The sequence below is a fragment of the Trichosporon asahii genome (assembly GCF_000293215.1).
Source record: "Trichosporon asahii var. asahii CBS 2479 unplaced genomic scaffold scaffold00050, whole genome shotgun sequence".
NCBI lineage: Eukaryota > Fungi > Basidiomycota > Tremellomycetes > Trichosporonales > Trichosporonaceae > Trichosporon > Trichosporon asahii.
The window spans coordinates 2,597,359-2,618,638 of NW_014040874.1; the positions used below are offsets into that span (position 1 = coordinate 2,597,359).

Genomic DNA, 21,280 nt, shown 5'->3' on the forward strand with positions numbered 1-21,280 from the left:
CCCCGAACTGACCTGATGTTAGCAGGATCAGATCTCGTGGCGACGAGTAGCGGCGATGTTACCGCTCAGTCAGGCGTGTCTGCCACTTATAACAACCTACCCATCAGGTCGGACGGAAGCTGAGCAAGCAATTCCTTGGGCCCGTGTATGCTGCTGTCGTGCTGGCACACCTCGCAGAAGCTGGAACGGAAGCTCCCAAAGTGTAACGCAGACCAAGCCCGATCATGAACGTAAAGTTCGCGACGCACGTAGAGCTGGCACCTGGCGAGTCCTGGGCCATGAACTCTATACCCAGACGTCAAAGTGCTGCAACCTTCCATCCATCCTTTACACTTCTTTACGCGCCGATCGAACCTGCATACCGGAGCGACAACCTTGCTGCTTCTGTCAACAGCTTATGGCCGGCTGGTCCGTCCCGGGCTTCCCACAGCCGGCAGCGATTTTTACCATGTACTGCGCAGGGTGTTGAGCAAGAAGAGGACGGGAGGCAACTTGCCCGCCCGCTTGACGTGCGACGCCTCGGGGCTCGGTCTGGCCTCGCTGTTCGATACATAGGCTCACGCTCGCCATACCGTCGTGCCACTCCCGAGAAACATGGCCTGGCATCTGACGTTCCCGGATCCTACATCGGCGGACAAGTAGCCGCGCTTGCCTCGGGTTCCCTAACACGCTCTACTTGTAGCCACCGCTCTACTGACGTTCGCTCACTGACTGCTCGCCTTACTCCCGCCCCAGCAGGTTGGCCGCGATGGCATACATGAGCGCATCCTACAGTCTAGGGTGGCAGAGTGTCCGTCTGCCTGTCCGCGATAATGTACTGTTTTGGCAGTGGTGAAGGGCCGTGTCGGACCGTGTTGTGCCGAAGTGAAATGAAACGAGCAAATGTGATGAGCGAAAGGAAGACAATGAGGCAAAGGATGAATAGCGTATGAAGAATCCAGATGTAACGAAAGAGAAAGAAAGAGTAAGACACGGGACCCGGGAGCGGTGGCAGGACGAGACGAGACGAGACAATTAAGATGCGACGGAAGGAGACGAAGAGAGGCTGGCTATGAGCTGTGGGCTGGGCGTGCGCTGTGCAGGTGGAAGGTCGGCGACAACGCGAACGCTGGTGATGTTTTAGAGCCACAGGGGGCTTGTTGCATGATAGTGTGTGGGTGGTGATAAGGTGCGGTGAGGTGTGAGAGATAAGATGATAAGAGAGAAAAGATAATAGAAGAGGAAACGCGAGGGGGAAATGATAATATGAGAGCTGGAGAGCTGGGCTGGGGAATAATGTGGCGTGGGTGGTAAGAGGTAGGAGGAGAAGAGGTGGGTGTATCGATGAAAGTATGGCTACAATGTCATTTTATCGCCAACAACTTGTGTGTATCGACATTTTTGGTTTGAGGTCGAGCAGGCTGTTTAAGCCTTAATGGCCTCGGGGATGACAGTGCCGGCAACCGAGGCGAACGAGACGGCGGCGGCGGCGGAGGTAGGCGAGACCTTGGGCTTGCTCGCTTCCGGGTTGGGGGTGGTCGAGACAGAGACAATGACAGCTCCGTCCTCAGAGTCCGAGTCCATGGTTACTTGGGGCTAATGTTAGTTTAGCTGGCGCGGAAGCACGATGTACTTACCTCAGCAGCCTCCTTCTGCTCGACCGGCTCAACAGCAGCGACGGGCTTCTCCTCAACCTTCTCCTCAGCCTTGGGCTCCTCGGAAGCAGGAGTAGCGGGAGCCTCCTCCTTGGGGGTGACGGGCTTGGCGGGGGCAGGGGCCTGGAGCACCTGAGAGCCGGTCTTGTTGCCCCACGAGGGCTCGCGGCGCTCAGTGGGAGTAGTAGCACCACCGAGACCGAGAGCAGGGAACTCGTCAGCGCGGGGGACACGCTGAGGGGGAATGGGCTTCTTGTCGCCCGAGGATGATGACCGCGAGCCGTTGGCGTGGCCGTTAGCGTATCCGCGAGGGCCGCGGCGGGCACCGGCACTGTTCGGGGAGTGAGCACGCGAGTTGACGCCGTTAGCGTGGACACGGGCAACACCCGGTCCGCTGGCCGAGCGCGAGACAGGGGTGACCGGGGCCGAGGGCTTCGGGGGAAGCGAGGCGGTCGATCCAGAGACATCCTTCTCAGAAGCAGGGGTGGCAGGCGAGGCGGCGTTGGCAGAAGCACCCTCCTCACCAGCGGGAGTGGCAGCAGAGGAGTCGCCTCCGTTGGCGTTGGCGGCAGCAGCGGCCGCGGCAGCCTTGTTCTGGAAGTGCATGCGCTGGGACGGGTCGTAGTGGCCGCCCATCATGCGCATACCGTGGCGCGGGGGAGGGCGAGTGGGCATCGGGGGGATGATGCCACGAACAACGTCAGGGTGGCGGCAGTCGTTGCCATCGGCGTCCATGTGAGGGAACTTGCAGTACTCGCCGTTGCGGCACTTGCCCTCACGGAAGAAGGCACAAGGAGGGGGGTTGCCATCCTTCCACTGTCCAAGGTGGGACGAGCCGCCCATGCGGCCTCCCGGTCCCCACGGCTTGGGGCCACCAGAGAATGACGGCTTCTTGCCGTGGAAGGGCTTGCCGCCACCGTTGGCGAACTGGCCAAAGCTCTGTCGCCTGCCGTGGGCGTTGTAGCCGTTAGGGTGGTAGCCCTGGAACTGGGGCTGGGAGTTGGCGTAGAAGGAGGGGTCAGAGGGCATGGGAGGAGGAGGAATGGGCATCATGGAAGGCGACATGGGACCGCCGTTGGCGTAAGGGTAGGGGGCACCGTTGGGAGCGTCGGAGGGCATGGCACCGGGGACGAAGGCGGGGGAGAGAGCAGAGCCGACGTGGTTGGAAGGCGCGGGTATAGAGTCATGCTGGGTATTCTCGGAAGCGGGGGCGGCAGCGGAGCCCTCAGCGGGGGCGGCGTTGGCCTCACCAGCAGGCGGCTGAGAGCCCTCAGCAGCAGGAGCACCGCCGGAAGGAACAAACTCCTGAGCACCGGGGAAGAACGGAGCCGCTCCTGGCGGGTAGGGAACGAAGTTGGGAGCGAAACCGGGGCCGCCGGGGTAGAAGCCAGGTCCAGGAGGGTGGAAGAACATGCAGCTGTTGCCATACTTGCAGTTGGGGAAGTTGCGGCAGGGAATGGTCTTGGCGACCTCGGCCGGCGGAAGGTTGGCGGCACCATTGGATCCACCGTTGGGCGAGCCGCGGGGGTGGCCGCCGTTGGGAGGGAACATGCCGGGCTGGAAGAACTGAGGAGGACCCATCTGGAACGGGGGAGGAACGCCGTACATGGGCTGCGAGTATCCGAGGACCTGAAGCATGGTGGGGTCCATGGTCACTGCCGGAGGGGGAACGATAGCTCCGGCAGACAGGAGCTCGCGAACGACATCGGCGTGACCGTTCTGAATCGCAAGAACGATAGGGGTGCAGCCGCTGGCAACATCTGGGGGAAAAGTCAGCGCACAGAGTTCACTTCCGGTGTATTCTTTGGGGTGGTTGAAAAGTCGGAAGATGAAAAGCATGAACGGTCCTCGGCACTTCGGGGAGGAGTGAAAAAAGTTGGGACCGAGATGGACCTGTGTGTTTTCAAGCAGTCCGCGCATCCTTTTACGACGCTTGTGGAGGCAAATATTCGGTTAATGAACTTACCCAGAGTCTCGAGGGCGTCAAGGCCACGGCCGAGGATGGAGCGGACATCCTCAAGCCTTCCCTCGGCACACGCGCGATGAAGCTCCGCCTGGGGTTGGGGGATGGACAGAGCAGCAACACCAGCCTCGACAGCTGCGACGTTGGCGTCCGACTTGACCTCCGACTTGAGGTCAGCGGCCTCGGTCTCGGGGGCGGCGGCGTTGGTGGGAGCCTGAGCCTGCTGCGCCTGCGCGGAGCCCTCCTGGGCAGCGTGCTGCTGCTGTTGCTGCTGCTCGACAGACATTGTGTTTGACTGGAACTTTTTGAACTGCGTCACCTCCAACTCGGAAAGGGCGGCTACGTTGGTCGGGTAGGCGCCTGAACGAGGACGAATGGAGAGAGGAAGCCGTCCAGACGAAGAGGTGGGGAGCGGGTGAGTCAGCGAGTAGAGGGAAGGAGGGAGGAGGGAGTGGGCGACTCGTCGATGATAGCCGAGGCGAAGCTGGGAAGCGTAGGCGTGGGCGTGAGCAAGGAGGAGGCGATGGGGGAGGGACTCGGAATCGCTTCCAAACCAGGCGGGTGTGCGCTTGCTGGGGGGCGGAGAGCTCGGGAGGCTGAGGGGTGGAGGGGGGAGAGGTGACTTTTGGTCGGGAGTAGATGTGGAGAAGTGAGGAAGAAGGAAAGTGAGTGAGTGAGATGTCCGATTCCGACTCGCACCGTCTGGTCGAGCCGTAGCAAGGGCAAAAGGAGAGGGTAGCGGGCAGACAGCGCAGGCAGCCAGGCAGCAGCATCCAGGACCAGACCAGGACCCGCAGGACCCGTCCGCTGCACTCGCGAGTGCTTGCGACGACTGTACTTTTTTTTTCTTTTCGGCAGCTTCAACTTGCGTGCATTTGGTATCCGGTCTGATTACAATAAAGACTAATCACCGATTAGAAACGAGGTCAAAGTTGGCTGAGAGAAGAGGCAGAAACCACGAAACTAGGGTAACCACGGTTAAGGGTCTTGACTTTTTTTTGGTTGAAAAGTCTCAGCGCGCGCAGAGTCTCAGACTAGCACTGCCGACTAGGCCGCAGCCTGCCGCGCCAGGCCCGCAACCTCCGGTAGCCTCCTGTCCTACAGCCAAGGTGGAGATAGCCTAAAGCCTTCAAGGCGTTGCGAGGGCCGTGGGCTGAGCAATGTAGGCTGCATAGGCTGATGGCGGGGGCTGGCGGATGAGTTGCATGCCCACCGTACATTGGGCTACCCAACCGTCAGCTAGCCTTAGTGCTGCAACTGTGCGTTTGTAATGTTCCCTCGACATGCATCCTCCATCGCTCCATTGGCCAAGTCGTTGGAGCTATGGAGCCTGCTTGCAACCGAGACGAACCAGGTACCACCGCCACTGGAGCTAGAGTGACTTGTTACCTCTCTCGGACGGACGGACATAGGACGTAGGACGCAGGACACGGGACCAATCTCCCCCTCAAGGTCCCTCACCCCTCTCGAGTCCCTCGAGGGACCTAGGAAAGATACCAAATCCTCGACCCCTAATCCCTAATTGCGCTGATGCTCTTGTATCGGCCGCCCGGCGCGCCCCGGGTAAACACCAGAGTCCGAGCCGACGTACCGACGACGCGGGAGCAGGCTGCGTCGCAGAGTCGCAGGGGAGTTGGGGAGGAGGAGCAGGGCGAGCGCGCGGGCAGAAGGCGTCTTCGATGCGGGGGAACTCTGGGGTAGACAGGATTTACAGATGTCGCAGGGAGGGAGGGAGACGAGCACACAACACATCACACGAGGGCGAAAGGCACTGTGGTGACAGTGAGTACGACTGCCCGCTGGAGCACGGAGAGTGAGCGCATGAACGGAATCTGCGGACTACGTGAGCCAAGGGCATACGAGCTCTCATCAAGCAAGGGCTCCACATGACCCAGCAGCGGGGAGTCACTTCGCTACGAAGGTACGTCGCCATAAAACTACCAGGTTAGGCTTTTCGTCGGACGTTCGGCACACCCCTTCCTCCTCCCAGGACATTGCTGCCATGCTGCTCGAGCTGCTCCCGCCAGCTCGTGCTTGCCGAGGCTGGCTTTACGTAACTGCAACATCTCTGCCGCCATTGCCATTCAATACAGCTGTGACCACGCATTCAAAGTCAAGGTACCTCGCATGCCTCGACGGAGCGCCATGCGCCAAGAGATCAGGATCGGTCAGCATTTGCGGCGTCTTGATTGTGGGCACTCGATATTTGGGCGCAAACTGGCTGACAAGAGCCGAATCTCAAAGTCACAACGCCCGCACCGGAAGACTCCCCATCTGAGGAGCCGTTTCGGGACAAGCGCGGCTGGAAATCCGGCAATCCAGGAACGGCGCTTCCATTCACATCACGTGACCATTCCTCAGCCTCCACCAGCGAGAACTGGGTGGAGGTGGTCACAATGTCGAGCGCGCGAGCGACGATTGGTGACGTCTGGACGCACAGCAGCACAGCAGAGTTGGAGGTTGGCAGACTCACCTCAGACTCACATTAGATACACACCATACTGATGCTGCGGACACTCCGGTCACACGCACTGAGGGCTTCAGTCCCAGTCTTTCAGAGTACGAGGATGAGCTCGACCGGTGCCTCGACCTCCGCAGAACCGCCGAGGAAGAAGAAACCCTCACCCTACCGGATTCCGAAACTCGACGCCTTCCAGGAATCCTTCAGTCCGCTCTCAGCAGCCGGATGGCGGCTAGCGGCCACTTCGTCTTCTGCAGCTCACCCCGCAGAGGGAACAGCCACGGTCTCCGACCCGCTGGAACTGGAAGCTAAGCGACTCGTGCAGAGCTACCATTTCTCTGACTACGCCAAGCTGCTCGAGATGATGAACGAGCTCGGACGGCTAGTGCAGGACCAGGACGTGAGTTGGCTTCTGACCACTGAACTGACAGCCAGCACCATCCCACCATTGTCGCGGGGCCGAGTTGCGATATCACAGACAATAAAGAGGGATACACCCTCCGCGTCTCCATGCTCACTCACACGCCCATGCCGCCGCTGGGCACGAAACTCGAGCGCAAGCTCGACCCAGGCGTGACGGGGAAGGACCTGAAGCTGGCGCAGGCGATCGAGGATTTGTGGGCTGGATACAAGGCACGATGGAGGAAAGAAGAAAAGGAAGATCCATTGTCCGTACTCTATCTATACGTTACAAAGCCCTAAGAGTAATGAATGTGTTGTTTCTATGGTGGTAATCTATGTTGATGGGTGTTTTAACCGGAGCCCTTGAACGAGGCCGCGTCACGGTCCAGCTGGTGAAGACGGTGAAGCTCCAGGAAGAGACGGTACAGCTGTCTGTCAGTTGTGCCAAGGGTAAGATAACTCACATAAGCCTGCATGTCTGCCCAGCGCCAGTGGTTCAGCGAAAAGTCACGCCCGGCCTCGCCGATCTTCTTGCCAAGGTAGTCGTGGCCCTTGGAGTGGTCGATCGTGCCGTCCTTGCTGACGGGGCCGATGAAGAAGGCCAGAATGTCGTACAAGTCAGAGTAGTCGGGCTTGATCGGGATGTAGTGGTACCACGGGATGAGGCGGTCCTGTCCGTCAGCTAAGCGGTGGCGAAGAGCTTACCATGTGCCAGTCTGCGAAGATGGTCATCTTCATGACGGGGCTTGCACTCGAGAGCAGACGGTGGAAGCGCTCCGACCATCCGTTCCCGTCCACATCGAGGAAGTAGCGGAACATCCACACGTCCTTCGGTTTCAGGACTGAGCCAAACTCGACCTCGTCGCGGATCTCCTCGCACATCTTGTCCGTCGAGCACTGGATCGGCTTGCCGCTGAGCTGCACGTCGCCGTACGCTTTGGCGAGCACCGGCATGTTGCGCGTGACGCGCTCGTACCCGCCCTGTCCGTCCGGCTGGATCAGCTCCCGGAACGTCTCGCCCCAGTAGCTCTCGTTGCCCTTCTTGTCGTTGAACATGAAGTGCAGCCGCATACGGTGCGACTGGCGCCAGTCCTGCTGGATCGAGAAACCGCCCGTCGTCGATCCGCGCCAGTGCACGCGATGGTCCAGCTTGTCGTCCCAGGTACCGAGTTTCGGAATGTCCTTCTCTGTCAGGTTTGTGAAACCCTCGATCGGCGGCAGGAGGAAGGACGCGTCACCCGGCAGCTTCGAGTGCACCAGCCACGGCTTGAGCAGCGACGGCGATCGGTCCTCGCGATCGTACTGCAGCGCACCGTGCAGGACTTTCAGCCGAGGGAACTCGCAAAAGTCCATCGTCGACAGATGGTCGTGGATGAACGACTGGCCCTCGCTGATGGGCGCCTCGCTGGGGTCGTTTAGTCTGTTGGCGGGAGAGTCGATGGGGCAGGCTTTCTGAGTACGGTTAGAGCTGTAGGAAGCAGTGAACCGGGCGTTTACTCACGAACCAACCCCAAACGGGGGAGCGCCCTGGATTCTGGTAGTGCTTGAGCTCCTCGTCGGTAAAGTCTGCTGTCAGTCACAGTTAAGCATGCCTCGTACGCACACTTGTTTTTGCGCACCAGCTCCATCGCGCGCTTCCTCTGGTCCTTTCCGAGCACGACGCCACTAACGTCGTGGTCACTACCGGTAATGTTAAGAGAGAAGCCCTTTGGCAGAGCAGCCTTGAAGCTGTCGACCATGCTGAGTAACTTCTTTGGTCGGGCGTTGCCGGCACGCTCACCGGTGATCGTGACTTCCTCGGGGGTGACGTGAAGGGTGTAAGCGAAGGACTGGTTCCGGCTGAGCTCCTCGGAACGGCCGATGAACGTCTCCGGTTTGAGGGCGTGGTGAGCGAGAACGTCGCGCATCATAAGGTCGTACTCGTCCACGAGCTCGACGTTGTGCTCCTGCGCCCACTTGAACCACTCGTCGAAGCCGGCCGGAGGGTCGATACCGTAGCGACGGCGGTACTCCTTGACCGCGTCCTTGAGCGTCTTGGACTGGCGGTCGCGCACCTTGCGCCAGAGCTCCTCGCCGCGCTCCATCAGCTCATAGACAGGATGCTCGGGCTGGGGTGCTCCCCGACGCAGCGGCAGCAACGACGCTATTCCGTTCCTCAGAAACACCATCGTTCGCGGTCTGTGTCGCTCGCCAGTCTTGAGCGCGAACCCGAGCGGCGTGGGCGGACCGCGCTCCTCCTTTTCTCGTCCCAAACCATGACGGATGCCGAACCAATACAGGAGGAAAAAGATGACGAAGAGGTAGAGGATCTTCTTCGGTCGTCGAATGCGGCCGGGTACGCCTACGCTAGGAATGGGTAGTCCGCCCTTTCGCGAAAGGGGAAAGGCATCGACAGGGCCAAGCTTCGGACTGACGTTCGGCGTGTCTTGCGCTATGTAGAACGCTCTCTTCGGCGGCATCGTGCTGGAGTCATAGAATGAGTGTGTGATGTTGGAATTTCATGCGAAATCTTAATGTCTTCGAGACATGGCTGCAGCCGGCAAGGACGCGAGGACGCGAGCGGCCACCTGGAAGACGATCGCCTTCAGGCACGGCACGGTTGGTACAGACAGCAGAAACACGGGCTGGGGGGGGAAGGGGTGATTATTTCAGGTCCCAGCGTTGGGTTACATGAATCCGACGCGGCAGCGATTAGCAGGTGATTAGGCCCATGTTAGGGACACTTCAAACACTGCAGTCTCGCTACCAAGTTAGGCTCGCTAGAAGTTCTCACCTCCTACGCGTGACTAACTGACGCGCCTACTTCACGCTGCCTCTCGCACGTATTCGTGATGGAGGGGATGCCGGCGGACAACGGCCCGCGGGCCGGTGGTCGCCGGTGGCGCGACGATAAGGGACCGCAGTTCTCGCCCAGACGGGGAAGGCCATTCCCGCTCATGTGTGGCTGAGGGCTGATGGCGCCCATACGCTCAAACGGGCACGAGGAGTAGGCGATGTCCGCCGGTGCGCGTAACGATGACTGGGGAGCGCTAGACTGATTTTTAAACGCTTTGCAGCTACTTTTTTCTTTCGACGCTAACTGTTGTTGATCTCGGACCACCCCAGTACGAGCACCCTCAATCTCTTACGACAAAGCCGTCGCCGAAAGCGCTGATCAGGTGACCTTGGGATTTTCGTCCGGTTAGCCGAATCCCCCCTTCCCTCTCGCACTTCCCGCAAGCTACTGCGTCACACGCCTTACTTTTTGGGCGTTGTGGGACACGTGTGGGCTTAGAGCGAACCCGTTCCTTGCACTATCCTGCCTGATCCAGGACTCTTTCACCTCAAACGGACCTCTCATTTGTTGTCGTGAGACGGTACTACCTGTTGCTCGCAAGGCCCGACTCTTTACCCCGCAAATCGCGCGCAGCCGCAGTCGCATCTCCTTGCCCTCTTACGTTCCTGCCTGCCTGCACGGCATATCGGCCCAACAAGCTTTCGCGCCTGTCACTGTGCACTGCATCACTAGTGCTGCGGACGAGACTCCTTCAAAGTAAGCCTGCCTCTTAGTCACGGCCCCCCGCCTTCCGGCTCACGGCTCACGACCCAGTATCAAGTAGCCGTACCCCTTAGCGTCTGCTTCTTCTTTCGTTTTGCAACATTCACATCTCGACCACACCGCACACCATGGCCGACCACTACGACTCGGCGATCCAGGACTCTCCCACCACCTCGCCGCACCCCTCGAGGCGGCCGAGCATGGTGGCACCCCGTCCCTCCTACCCCGCCAGCACGGGCGGCGCCTCATTGTCCCGCCGCTCGTCCCAGCACCGTTCCGGACCTATCCCTATCTCCCGTGCCGACTACTCGGGGCCTACCACGCCCTCGCTCCTGTCTCGTGCCGGTTCCCCTACGCTTCCCCTCACGAACGACAAGGTTCTCAGCCGTAAGAGCAGTTTCGCCGGCGATGCGCACGGAGCGCGCGCTGCGCTCGGAGGTGGTCTCGGTGGTCTGGGCGGACTGAGTGGCTTCTCTGCGCTTTCGCAGCTCGACGGTCAGAGGCAGCTGCGCAAGGGCGAGTTCATCGGAAGTTTGGACTGTGGTACTACGTGAGTGATCCTCCCATTTGTGACAATTTGTTTTCCTCAGCTCCGGCTGTCTCACTCCTCGGTATCGGTGACTAACGCCATCAGCTCTACCCGTTTCATCGTGTTTGACGAGAATGCGAAGATCATTACCGAGCACCAGACCGAGTTCGAGCAGGTCCTGCCGTACGCGGGATGGCACGAGCAGCGACCAGAGGACTTGGTTGACGCCATGCGGGAGTGCATCAACCGTGCGTGCTACAAGCTCGAGTGGGCTGGGTGGTCGGCGGACTCGATTCGCGGTATCGGAATCACGAACCAGCGTGAGACGACTGTGTGCTGGTCCAAGTCGACGGGCAAGCCTCTGTGCGACGCGATTGTGTGGGACGACACGCGCACAGTCGCTGTCGTGCGTGAGTTTGAGGAGAAGCTGGAGAAGGAGGGTATCGAGCTTGAGGAGGCGAACGGAGACGGCAAGCCGAAGCGCGTGACAGGACGGCAAGGTCTCGTCGACATTACGGGTATCCCGCTGTCGACGTACTTCTCGGCGATCAAGCTGCGCTGGATGCTCGACCACTACAAGGAGGTCGCCGAGGCGAACCTGGCCGGTGACCTCGCTTTCGGCACTGTCGACTCGTGGCTCGTGTACAACCTGACCGGTGCGCTCGACGGGGGTCTGCACATCATCGACGTCACGAACGCGTCGCGTACGCTGCTCATGTCGCTGAAGACGCTCAAGTGGTCCAAGCCGCTGCTCAAGTTCTTCGGCATTGACGAATCTGTACTCCCCGAGATTGTCCCCTCGGCCGCGGTCTACGGCAAGATCCATGAGAGCATGGAGACGCCGCTGACCGGCGTGCCGATCGCCGGTATTGTCGGTGACCAGCAGGCGGCGCTCGTGGGTAACAAGTGCCTGCAGCGCGGCGAGGCGAAGAACACGTACGGCACCGGTGCGTTCGTGCTGTTCAACACGGGCGACGAGATTGTCCACTCCAAGAACGGTCTCATTACGACCGTCGCGTACCAGACGGGCAAGGACGCGCAGCCCGTCTACGCCCTCGAGGGCTCCATCGCCGTCGCCGGAAGCGCGATCAAGTGGCTCCGTGACCAGATGACCCTGATCGAGGAGTCGGCCGAGATGGACATGCTCGCCGGCTCGGTCAAGGACACGGGCGGCGTGTACTTTGTCACTGCGTTTGCCGGTCTCCTCGCCCCGTACTGGGACCGCTCGGCTACGGGAACCATCATCGGCATGACGAGCTACACGACGTCGGCGCACATTGCGCGCGCGACGCTCGAGGCCGTGTGCTTCCAGTCCCGCGCCGTCCTCGACGTCATCGAGAAGGAGGCCAACATCAAGCTCGAGGGTCTCAAGGTCGACGGAGGAGTCACGAACTCGGACCTGGCGATGCAGATTCAGGCCAACGTAAGCTCACTTCCTCGCAGGCATAGCTAACCTCAGATTGGTGGCTTCAACGTGATCCGCCCCGCGATGCGCGAGTCGACCGCGCTCGGCTCGGCGCTGCTTGCGGGCCACGCGCTCGGCCTGTTCGGGTGGGACCTGAACAAGCCCGAGACGCTGTCCGAGGTGAACACGGCGGACACATTCGTGTTCAAGCCCGAGATCAGCGACAAGCAGCGCGCCAAGATGATCCGCGGGTGGGACCGCGCCGTCGCCCGCGCGCGCAACTGGCACGAGGGCGAGGACGAGCTCGAGCTCGAGGAGCGCGAGCTCCAGATCGAGAAGAAGGAGGGCATCGTCGACCTCACCATGGACCTGGGCAAGGCTACGCTGCAGTCGTCCCCGCCGAGCCCCAAGATCCTCTCCGACCCTGGACCCGTGCCCAAGCCTACTGCCGCGCAGGCTTAGGCTGCAGGCTCAGGCTGCATGCCTAGAATGCTCCCCATAGATATCTACGTTATGACAGATTTGTGCTTTAGACGACTTCTCGGGCGGCGCCTGTGGCGTAGCTCGCTTTGGGTTTGATGTTTTTATACACATTTGCCTCTTGATGCACTGGGTTTTCCTCTTGATGCAAAGCACGAGAATCGCAATAATGGAACAAAAGTATACATGGAAATGGTCTGTCTGTCTATATCTATGCAAGCGGCTGCGCGTTGGCCCCAGTCGGCTGCCACTTGGGCCGCTGCGGCCTCCTCTCTCTGTCGCCTCCGGGACCTCCAGACGGCTTGACCTTGACTCGCCGTCCACCGCGCATCTTGTAGCCTTCGCCAACAGGTGCTCCCCAACCCGCGTCCCCGCCGCCACCACCGGCTCCAATCTTGGCTCCCTGATTGCTCATCTCGCCCACGATCGGGGGCTGTTCAGCAGCCTGACCCGCCTGGTCGCCCTTGGCCGCCTTGGCCTTGGCCTCCTTCTCCTTGGCCTCCTTCTCGCGCTTCTCGCGCTGCGTAGAGACACGCTCGTTGCGCTGCTTCAGCTTCTCGCGCCTTCCCTCGGATTTCCCGCCCCCGCCAGCCGTCAGCTCCACATTGATCCGCTTCCCGTTCAGAATGCTGTGGTGCTGCTTCAGCGCGGACTGGAGCTCGTTGCCGTTCGCGAGCTCGAGGAAGGCGATGCCGCGCGACTTGCCCGTCGCTTTGTCGGTGAGGAGGCGGACGGCGGGGATGCGGCCTGGACATTAGCTCATCCAACCGTCACGTGTAGCTGGAAGAATGCGGTGTGGTAGATCGGGGGGGAAGGAGGGGGAGGAGGGGGAGGAAAGAGGAGAAGGGAATGGGGGGGTAGCGCTGCCGCGCTCCATTGGCAGACTCACCAACAGACTCCTTAAAGTGTGCCGCGACCTCGTCCTTTGTCGTCTTGAACCCAATATTGCCCAGGAAGAGGATGAAGCGCTGCGCCACCTCCTTCTTCGGCTTGGGTTCCGTCACCCTCCGGTGTTTCTGCACCTTGCCGTATCCCTCAATTTCGGCGTCCTCGGTGCCGTCGCCGTCGGTGCGTTTCCGCTTCTTCTTGCCTCCTGCCTTCTCTCCATCGGCCGAGTCGTCCTTCTTCTTCTCGGGAAGGGGGGCGTACGCCTCGTCCTCGTCGACGGGGGGTTCGGCCTTGGCCTTGCTAGGCTTGGCTTTGGCAGAGGTGGAGGTCGAAGCTAGGTCGGCCGACTCGGAAACCTCGACATCGTCATCTTGTTCCGGCAGGTCGGGGACGGCGGCGCGCTTCGCCTTTTGCTTCGCGCGGAAGGACTGCGCCTTCTGCTGTTTCTTCGAGAGCGGCGCGGACATGGTCGTTGTGTGTAGGACTATCTCTCGATCACCGGACTCTTGGACTCTGACGCAACTGACTTTCTGGCTGCTACAAATATTTTGCCACCGTTTATCTCGGGACCAAATCCACAGTGGTCGTTCCTCCCACCAGCCAGCAGCCAGGGCGGGGCAACTACGTAGTTGGATGCCTGATGCAATGCCAGCGCCGATCGACCTGCTGCGAATGCACAACATAGTGTTACAACGTGCTTCAGCTTGTGCATGAACTGTATCTGCTCTATCTACTTGGCGTACTGTTGTTAGCTTCAGCGCACCGCACTTAGCTCACCTTCTGCACATACTCCTGCGCCTTCTTGTCGAACGCGGGGCGGTCGGTCCGGTACTGCTCGGCCTGATGTCAGCTCTGGTCAGAAACTGGCAGCTTACGATAGACGTAACGAGCGGGTCGTCCGGGTTCGGGTTCTGGAGGAGGTCGCGGACCGAGAGGAGAACTGGCGTTAGCTCTTCTACGGGGGCGAAGTAGCTCACCGTTGGCCATCTTGGTCGACGGCTTCCAGCCGTCCGCCTTGATGACGCCCATGCAGATACTGCCTGTCAGCTATCCCCTCGATTGCTGAGCTCACTTTCCGTCACTGTCAATGTTCGGGTGGTACATCTTGGTCGCGAACGTGATCTGCTGTCAGCTCCAAGTAGCTTTACAGCTCACCGTAGGCGCCTTGAAGGGGAAGTCGGTGCCGAAGACAACGTCAACGGTGAACTTGCCGCCGACGTAGGGGGATCCCTCGGGTCCGTCGAGTTTGACCTTCCAGTGGAGGAGGTTGTCGCCGTCGACCTGGACATCGACACCCTCGAGCGGCTGGTCGGTGAGTTCCTTGAGTTCCTGACTTGTCAGCTGTGTTTCAATCGTCATCTGCAGCACCTTCTGGACTCGCCGTGTGCTTCCTGCGGCGGACATGGTGGATGCAGGGGAAGTGGGGAGGGGGGGGGAAGGAGGGGTCTGTGTGTTGCTGTATAAGAAGGAAGAGGCAAGAAGCGGCACTGCGAGGTGGGGTGAGTTGAGGCGATCGATGTGTACTAGCAGTGCAAAGAGTTGGATTCGTGTGATGCAAGTAGTGTGGTTGTGCAGTGTGCGTCACAAGTCAGGCGAGTGGTTGCAGCGAGGTCCAACTCTGAGGGATGTTGGAAATGCCGGGCAGCGGGCAGGGACGCAGGGTGCGGTGCGGGGGTGTGTGTGCAGGGTTCGGCGAACCGCGAAGTTGCTAGCTGCATAGCTGGCTTAGTGACCGGTCTCACACCGTTGGTGGTGGTGCGGTGCGGCCTGGCGGTGCACTGGGCGGGCTGGCGGGGCTGACAGACAACGGCGCACCGCCAGAGACTCTCCTCTCATGCCTCTCACCGCAGTGTCCACAGTCTCGCTCCGTTGCCATTTCCACTTCGCATAGACACCACGTGGCCTCTCGGGCGTTAAGGCACGAGGCTTCTAACCCTTAGGGCGCAAAGGGTCAGGCAGCCTCCACCTGTCTGTTTCGATTGCGATTGAGACGACTGCACGCAAGGCGCAGAAGACTGCGGCGAGGGCTGAATACTTGCGGTGGAGGTCTAGGAAGGGAAGGCAGGAATCTGGCTGCTGGCTCGGAATCTCGAGACGCGTCCTCGATCGGCGGCACACCTCAACCACACCTCACACTCTTATCGACCTTCCTCCACCACAGTGCCAGCAGCATGCTGGCCGCGTTCCCCTTCCTCTTTGCGCTGCTGTCGCCGGCGCTGGCGGCCACTGCGTGCCTCGAGTCCGGGGACGAGACGGCCATCAATGCGCTGTTCGAGCGAGGTGAGCTTTCGAGAGAGCGCGCTAGCTGATACCAGGCGGGCGCGGAACGAAAGTCGAGCTGTGTCCTGGCAGCGTGCACCGTCTTCAGGCGCCCGTGGTGTTCACGGCGCCGGGCCAGACGCTGACGACGGCGGGGCAGCCGGAGGGCCACGACCGGGCCCTCCTGCTCGTGACGGGCGAGACGCAGAGTGTAGCTGTTCGGTAAGCTACGAGGTGCTTGTCCAGCTGACATCAGCGCGGACTGCAAGCAGTGCGGCGGGGCGCGGATCTCGCACCTGATCGTAGACGGGAACCGGCCACAAATGCTCCGTGTTATGGGCGGCGAGGCGCTGCTCGAGCTCGGCAACGCGGACGACCAGGCCGTGACGCACTGCAGACTGCTGGAGCCGCGGGGCTGGAGCGCCCTGCACGTTAGAGAGGGCGACGAGCTGTCCTGCCGCCGCGCGACGGTGGCGCACAACGTGATCGGTCCCGCCGGCGAGGAGTGGGACGACGATTACGACGGTATCGACGAGAAGCAGCCCGCGTGGGGCAACCCGCGCGCAGACGGGATCTCGCTCGCGTGCCGCGATTCGCTCGTCGAGCACAACTACGTGTTTGACGCGACCGACGGCGCTATTGTGCTCTTTGGCTCGTCTGGATCGACAGTGCGGCACAACAGGGTCGACAGCAAGACGCGTGTCGTGTTAGGCGGCGTGAATCTCGTCGACTACGACCCGTGGAAGGGCGACTATGCCGGCGTGCTCGTGACGGACAACGACTTTTACGCACACGCGCGATACTTCAAGGTCGGCATTGTGATCGGCCTCAGTTCCTGGAGCGACGACACGGACAAGATCGTGCGCGGGGGAACGGTGCGGGGAAACAGGTTCCACGGCAAGCACTTCGGGTACGCGCTCGTCGTCTCGTCCGCCGAGGACTTTACGGTCCTCGACAATGTCGTCGACAAGGACGCCGTGTTCTCCGGCGTGCCCGGGGCGAGGTGCCCGACCGCGCCAGAGAATGGACCCCCGACAGCCTTCCTCATCAACAAGGGAAGCTCGCGGGGGACGTTCCAGCCCGAGTTCCGCAACGGAGAGGTGCAGCACAGTGAGTCCTTGCGTGGGTCTAGTGGACGGCCCAGCTATATGCTCATCGGCCACGAAGCTGACAACAGTCATCTGCGTCGAGCCCGAGGACTACGTCCCGTGGCGTATGCGCGACAGTCCAGAGGCGATCGCGGCCGCCGAGGCCGAGGAGACCGACTCGGACGCCGACGCGCCATCGTCGGGCACGCTGATCGACGACTCGAAGCTGGCCGACGCCCTGGTGGCATATCAGGACAAGCTCCTCTCAGCGATCGAGGACGTGGAGCGCCGCTCCCGTCTCCAGCTGCCGGGCAAGGATCCCGTCGAGCACGGGGTGCATGTGCGCCCCGCCGTCGCAGCCGACTCGGACAGTGAAGACGAGGCCACAGAGCGCGCGCTCCGACACAAGATTGAGCGGCTCGAGCGCGCGCAGCGCAAAATCGAACGCGAACTCGGCGCATTCAAGTATGCCTTTGGGCAGTTTGCCGAGTTTCGCGATGTCCAGATTGCGAGCAATAATCGCAACTTGCTCGAGAATGTTTACAAGCAGTTCCGCGAGCGGAGACTGCGAACCGTCAGTACCGCTGCTAGCTCGCGCGCTACTGCCATCAAAGCGCGCGTTGCGCGGGCCCGGGGCGTCAGCATCGCGGCCTGGGTCATTGGGCTGCTCGCCTTCCTTGCCCTGTTTACGCTGATTCTCCGCCGCTTCTACGCCGGACAGCGGTACAAGGGCCTTAAGACGCAGGGGCTCAAGACGCACTAGATCATAGACTTTCCCGGTTAGTTGGTAACGAGTTAGAATGTATTCCTTCTGATGATGAGAGACTTTGGGTCAAACCTGGCCAACGATGCATTTTCTAATAACCTGTTTTTTCAATGATGGTACAAGTATCGCACAGCGAGGAGGGCACGAGTAACGAGCAGTGAGAACCCTGGGGATGTATCGATGACGTCGGGAGATGGTGAACGAAGTAGGACACGAGGAAAGACAAAAGCGAAGGGGGGAACGAGGGCGGGGATGACACCCCCGAGAAAGACGTCTTTTGAAAACCAGATATCGACTGTCTCGACGACACGGACAGGGAACAAGGTATGGTAGTTGGGGCTTTACTTATACACTTTTGGTTGTTGGTGGGCGGGGAGTTTGATCAAGCAGACAAAAATTGTTCTTAAAGAGGCGAGGCAGGACGGATGGAGAGGGATTTTGGTTTTGTTTATTATGTTGTTGTTTACCTTCAGACGACGACGGCATGGTCATAGATCGGCTCTGATCGATCACATGCCAGCGCTGGCAAGCTGCTACACATAGCTCACGCTCACTGCCTCTGCATCGCAGGGTAGATGAGGCCAGTGGGCAGGATGCACTGTCCGTCCTCGCGGACCAGGAACACAGGCTGAGGGTGTGCTGACGGCGCGGGTTCCGCCGCTGCCATGACCTCGTGACTGGAAATGTCAGCGCTTAAACCCTAAACGCGTGCGGTGTTAATGGGTGTTAACTTACCACCTGACCTCGTTGTGGACCGCCGGCTGGTCTCCGTAATACACGATGTGGCACGCATGGCCGTCAGGCCTCTTGGTGAAGCCTTTTCCGTAACTAGGCCCGGTCAGCCAATCACGCGCCCGATGCTCGTCTCCTTGGGGTTTTGGTCCCTCAACTCACAATGTCACCAAAGGCATGGTCGCCATGGACGTGTACTGGTGGTTGTACTTGGCCATGGTGACCTCGGCACTCATGTTTGGCGGAAGTAGTCGGTGCGCCATCGGGAAAGGAGCCAGAGGCTCCGAGAGCTCCGAGGCGTAGGGAGGCACGTAGAAGGTGTACGTAACCTGTTCGGTGCTGACGATCGACCAGATGCACACGTCACCAACGTCCAGAGTCCAGTAGGTACGATCTTGGACAACGGGGACATTCGTGAGCATGCCGTTAGCCGAGAAGTCGAACGACCCGCCGGACGTCGGAATATCAGCAGAGGCACGCTTCTTGTGCATGGGTCGCTGAAGGGGTCCGCCTCGGCTGTTCGTAGTTGATCCCGTGCGTTGACGACGAACAGGCCCTCCGTCGGTCGAAGGCGGCGGAAGAGGGAGCTCGCCAGACAGAGGGGAGAACAGCATCGAAGATGATGACTTGCGGCTGTGGGCGCCGAAGTAGTCGCTGGAGGACGAGGAGGAAATCGGACTCGGGGGTCCCGAGGGCAGCGCGACTGATGCAGTGTGAGGCGTCATAGGCAGCACACCGAAACGAGTCTGTGGCGTGTTGGGTAAGCTGGCCGGTCGGGCGGCAGCGCTGCCACGAGCCGAGGCAGGGACAGGAGTCCAGCGGCGTTCAGCGTTAACGAACTGCTCACGTACGGCCTCCTGGTCACAAGACAGCCACAGTCCTCCGTACGTCGGATCGCGCTGGTAGTTGCGCATAGACTCGGGCTGGTACACCTCGAATGCAACCTTCTGGAGCTGCGAAACAGCGTTGCCAGGGAGTTCGCCTTCAGGGCAAGCGATGGGGTTGTCCGTGGCGGTGCCGTCCATGCCGACAACCTCCGAGCCCTCGTCGTTGCGGCGAATAACAAGAACCGGCGAGATCAGACCAGTTTGCAGAGACTGCAAGACGACAGTGGAGTTGTAGCGGATAGGCGGAGCCATGTGAGCGGGAATGGCGTTACTCGGAAGGTTGGGCCACCCAGGGTTCGGCGACTTGACGTTGCTAACGCCAACCGGCTGGGTCGGGTCGACGAGGTAAATGATGAAAGACTCCCAAACGCTAGGGTTGACGGTGAAGCCACGGAAGATGCTCTCCGAAGGAGTGACATCCGGGGGAAGAGCGCCAGTGACGGGCTTGCCGTCCGATCCCTTGAAGCGAGTGAGGTCGATCGGGACCGAAAGATATCTCGTCGACGACGTCTGTGACTTGACTCGGTTGAAAAGCGCGATCGTTGAGCCGTGTTGGATAATAAGCTCAGCTGACTTGGAGCTCGACTTCTTTTTGCTCGGTTTCGAGATGACCTTGATCTCCTTGGACTCGAACACACCAATAACACGATCAGGTGCGGCCTCGGTCATCGTTCCCTTGGCTGGTCCCCATCCGTGCGGTCCGGCGTGTTGCGGGCTCGGAACACGAACGGTGACTAAAGCCTTGACTTCCCTGCGCTTTCCATCGCTGTCAGAAATGTGGAGGTTCTTGCCAGCCACATTACCGAGGAAAGGCTTGTCATCCTCGGTGATGGCTTGCGTGTGGATCTTGTCATCCAATGACTTGTTGTCCAGGGTCGTCCATTGGACGTGCACGTCCTTGACCGCGGCCTCACCGGACAGACTGATATTAACACGGGGCGGAATGAGCGGAGAAACGGGGCAGTCGTCCTTGTTAGACGTGAACCACGACTTGCCGACGAGGGTCGCTTGCGGATGCGGGCAGAGGAAACGCTTCTCAGTACCGTAACTCTTCTGTCCGACCTTTGGCGACATGATGATGATCTTGCGCTCTCCAAACGCTAGGCGATTCGGGGCGGCATTGTACATGCGGAGAGCCTGGTTCAGTAACTCGGGGCGCTGCTGCGCATTTCCGTTCAGCTGCGACATGTCGAGTGAGGCAGCGCGTTGATGCGAATTAGCCAGGTGGGCGTGTCCGCCGAGCGCAGGCGACTGCTGCTCCATGACGAGAGCCCGGGCCAGGGGCATCGACAGGTCTTCGACACCGCTGTTCCACTCATGCTCCGTGGAACTAGCCGACAGAGACGACTGGCGGCTCTCGATGAGCAGATCGGAGAAACTCTTCGTTGGCTTCAACATCTGGTGGGGCAATTGGGAGGGGGATATGGTGCCGGGATCGTAGAAAGTAGGCGGAGGGATGGCTCCGCCCATTCCCATGTCATGCTGGAACGGGGCGTAGAAGTTGGGAGTCAGAATGCGGTCAACACCTGCCATGTCAACGCCTGAAAGGTCCAGGCCAGTGAGAGGAGGGGACATGGCGGAGCCGGGCTGAGTCTGCGGGATGTGGAAGTTGGAGCCCGTGGTGTCTAGGGCCAGAGCAGGGCGCTGCATGTTTGGGGGCAGAGGCGGCACTGCAAAGCCGAACGGCGAGGGAGGGGGCATGCCGTTGGCCATCAGGTTGAAGCCGTAGGCGGACGAGACGGCGTCATGACCCGCACCGGTTCCGGGGTCAAGTCCGAGGCCGTTGGTCTCGTCTTTGTTGTTCTGGCCCATGGGGAAGGGGATGTGGGGAGCGAACGAGACGGGCTGTAGATTGGTCAGCAGGTGTCCGGAAACAGAAGCGACAAAGCGGAAATGCCGAGGTGGACGGCGATCAAGTTCGGCGACGAAGAGGGACATGGTTTGATTAATCACTCACCCCGCCGTCGGTCTGAGGATTGTGGAACATGAGTCCTGCGGGTTGGCTCGGGGTTGCAGGCCACGAGTGGAAGTGGGAGGAAGAACCAGCAGTGGACTGCGGTTGTGAGGGGTCGAGCGAGATGGATGTGTTGCGGCTTCTGAGAGTGGTCGAGGTCGAGGGGGGGTGAGAGGAGGAAGAAGTGTGATGAGCGAGGTCAAAGTAATCAGAGGAGCCGGGTTCTGTCATGGTGGTCAGCTGTGGCTCTGGTGCTGCAGCACGCGTATGCGTAGTGCGGTCTGGGATCGCGGG

At 60.4% G+C, this 21,280-nt stretch overlaps 7 protein-coding genes across 7 annotated transcripts; 2 read left to right on the plus strand and 5 right to left on the minus strand.

Annotated features, from left to right (window-relative positions):
- Positions 1–1,404: 1,404 nt before the first annotated feature.
- On the minus strand, positions 1,405–4,770 carry A1Q1_02209 (uncharacterized protein; the record flags this gene model as incomplete). The annotated part of the gene is made up of 4 exons (XM_014325154.1): positions 1,405–1,575; positions 1,617–3,394; positions 3,601–4,484; positions 4,700–4,770. The coding sequence occupies 4 exons, from the start codon at positions 4,768–4,770 to the stop codon at positions 1,405–1,407; spliced, it is 2,904 nt and encodes a 967-aa protein (XP_014180629.1).
- Positions 4,771–6,810: 2,040 nt separating this feature from the next.
- Positions 6,811–8,919, minus strand: A1Q1_02210 (uncharacterized protein; the record flags this gene model as incomplete). Its single annotated transcript, XM_014325155.1, has 4 exons — positions 6,811–7,092; positions 7,166–7,912; positions 7,962–8,026; positions 8,064–8,919. 4 exons carry the CDS (start codon positions 8,917–8,919, stop codon positions 6,811–6,813), a joined length of 1,950 nt encoding a protein of 649 aa, XP_014180630.1.
- Positions 8,920–10,126: 1,207 nt separating this feature from the next.
- A1Q1_02211 (glycerol kinase) lies at positions 10,127–12,394 on the plus strand (the record flags this gene model as incomplete). The annotated part of the gene is made up of 3 exons (XM_014325156.1): positions 10,127–10,548; positions 10,633–11,950; positions 12,026–12,394. 3 exons carry the CDS (start codon positions 10,127–10,129, stop codon positions 12,392–12,394), a joined length of 2,109 nt encoding a protein of 702 aa, XP_014180631.1.
- Positions 12,395–12,623: 229 nt separating this feature from the next.
- On the minus strand, positions 12,624–13,767 carry A1Q1_02212 (uncharacterized protein; the record flags this gene model as incomplete). The annotated part of the gene is made up of 2 exons (XM_014325157.1): positions 12,624–13,159; positions 13,302–13,767. The coding sequence occupies 2 exons, from the start codon at positions 13,765–13,767 to the stop codon at positions 12,624–12,626; spliced, it is 1,002 nt and encodes a 333-aa protein (XP_014180632.1).
- Positions 13,768–14,030: 263 nt separating this feature from the next.
- On the minus strand, positions 14,031–14,704 carry A1Q1_02213 (UBCc; the record flags this gene model as incomplete). The annotated part of the gene is made up of 4 exons (XM_014325158.1): positions 14,031–14,042; positions 14,091–14,131; positions 14,176–14,347; positions 14,456–14,704. 4 exons carry the CDS (start codon positions 14,702–14,704, stop codon positions 14,031–14,033), a joined length of 474 nt encoding a protein of 157 aa, XP_014180633.1.
- Positions 14,705–15,471: 767 nt separating this feature from the next.
- A1Q1_02214 (uncharacterized protein) lies at positions 15,472–17,410 on the plus strand (the record flags this gene model as incomplete). The annotated part of the gene is made up of 4 exons (XM_014325159.1): positions 15,472–15,580; positions 15,669–15,781; positions 15,832–16,669; positions 16,737–17,410. The coding sequence occupies 4 exons, from the start codon at positions 15,472–15,474 to the stop codon at positions 17,408–17,410; spliced, it is 1,734 nt and encodes a 577-aa protein (XP_014180634.1).
- Positions 17,411–17,963: 553 nt separating this feature from the next.
- Positions 17,964–21,217, minus strand: A1Q1_02215 (uncharacterized protein; the record flags this gene model as incomplete). Its single annotated transcript, XM_014325160.1, has 4 exons — positions 17,964–18,090; positions 18,149–18,241; positions 18,308–20,877; positions 20,990–21,217. 4 exons carry the CDS (start codon positions 21,215–21,217, stop codon positions 17,964–17,966), a joined length of 3,018 nt encoding a protein of 1,005 aa, XP_014180635.1.
- Between the last annotated feature and the right edge of the window lie 63 nt (positions 21,218–21,280).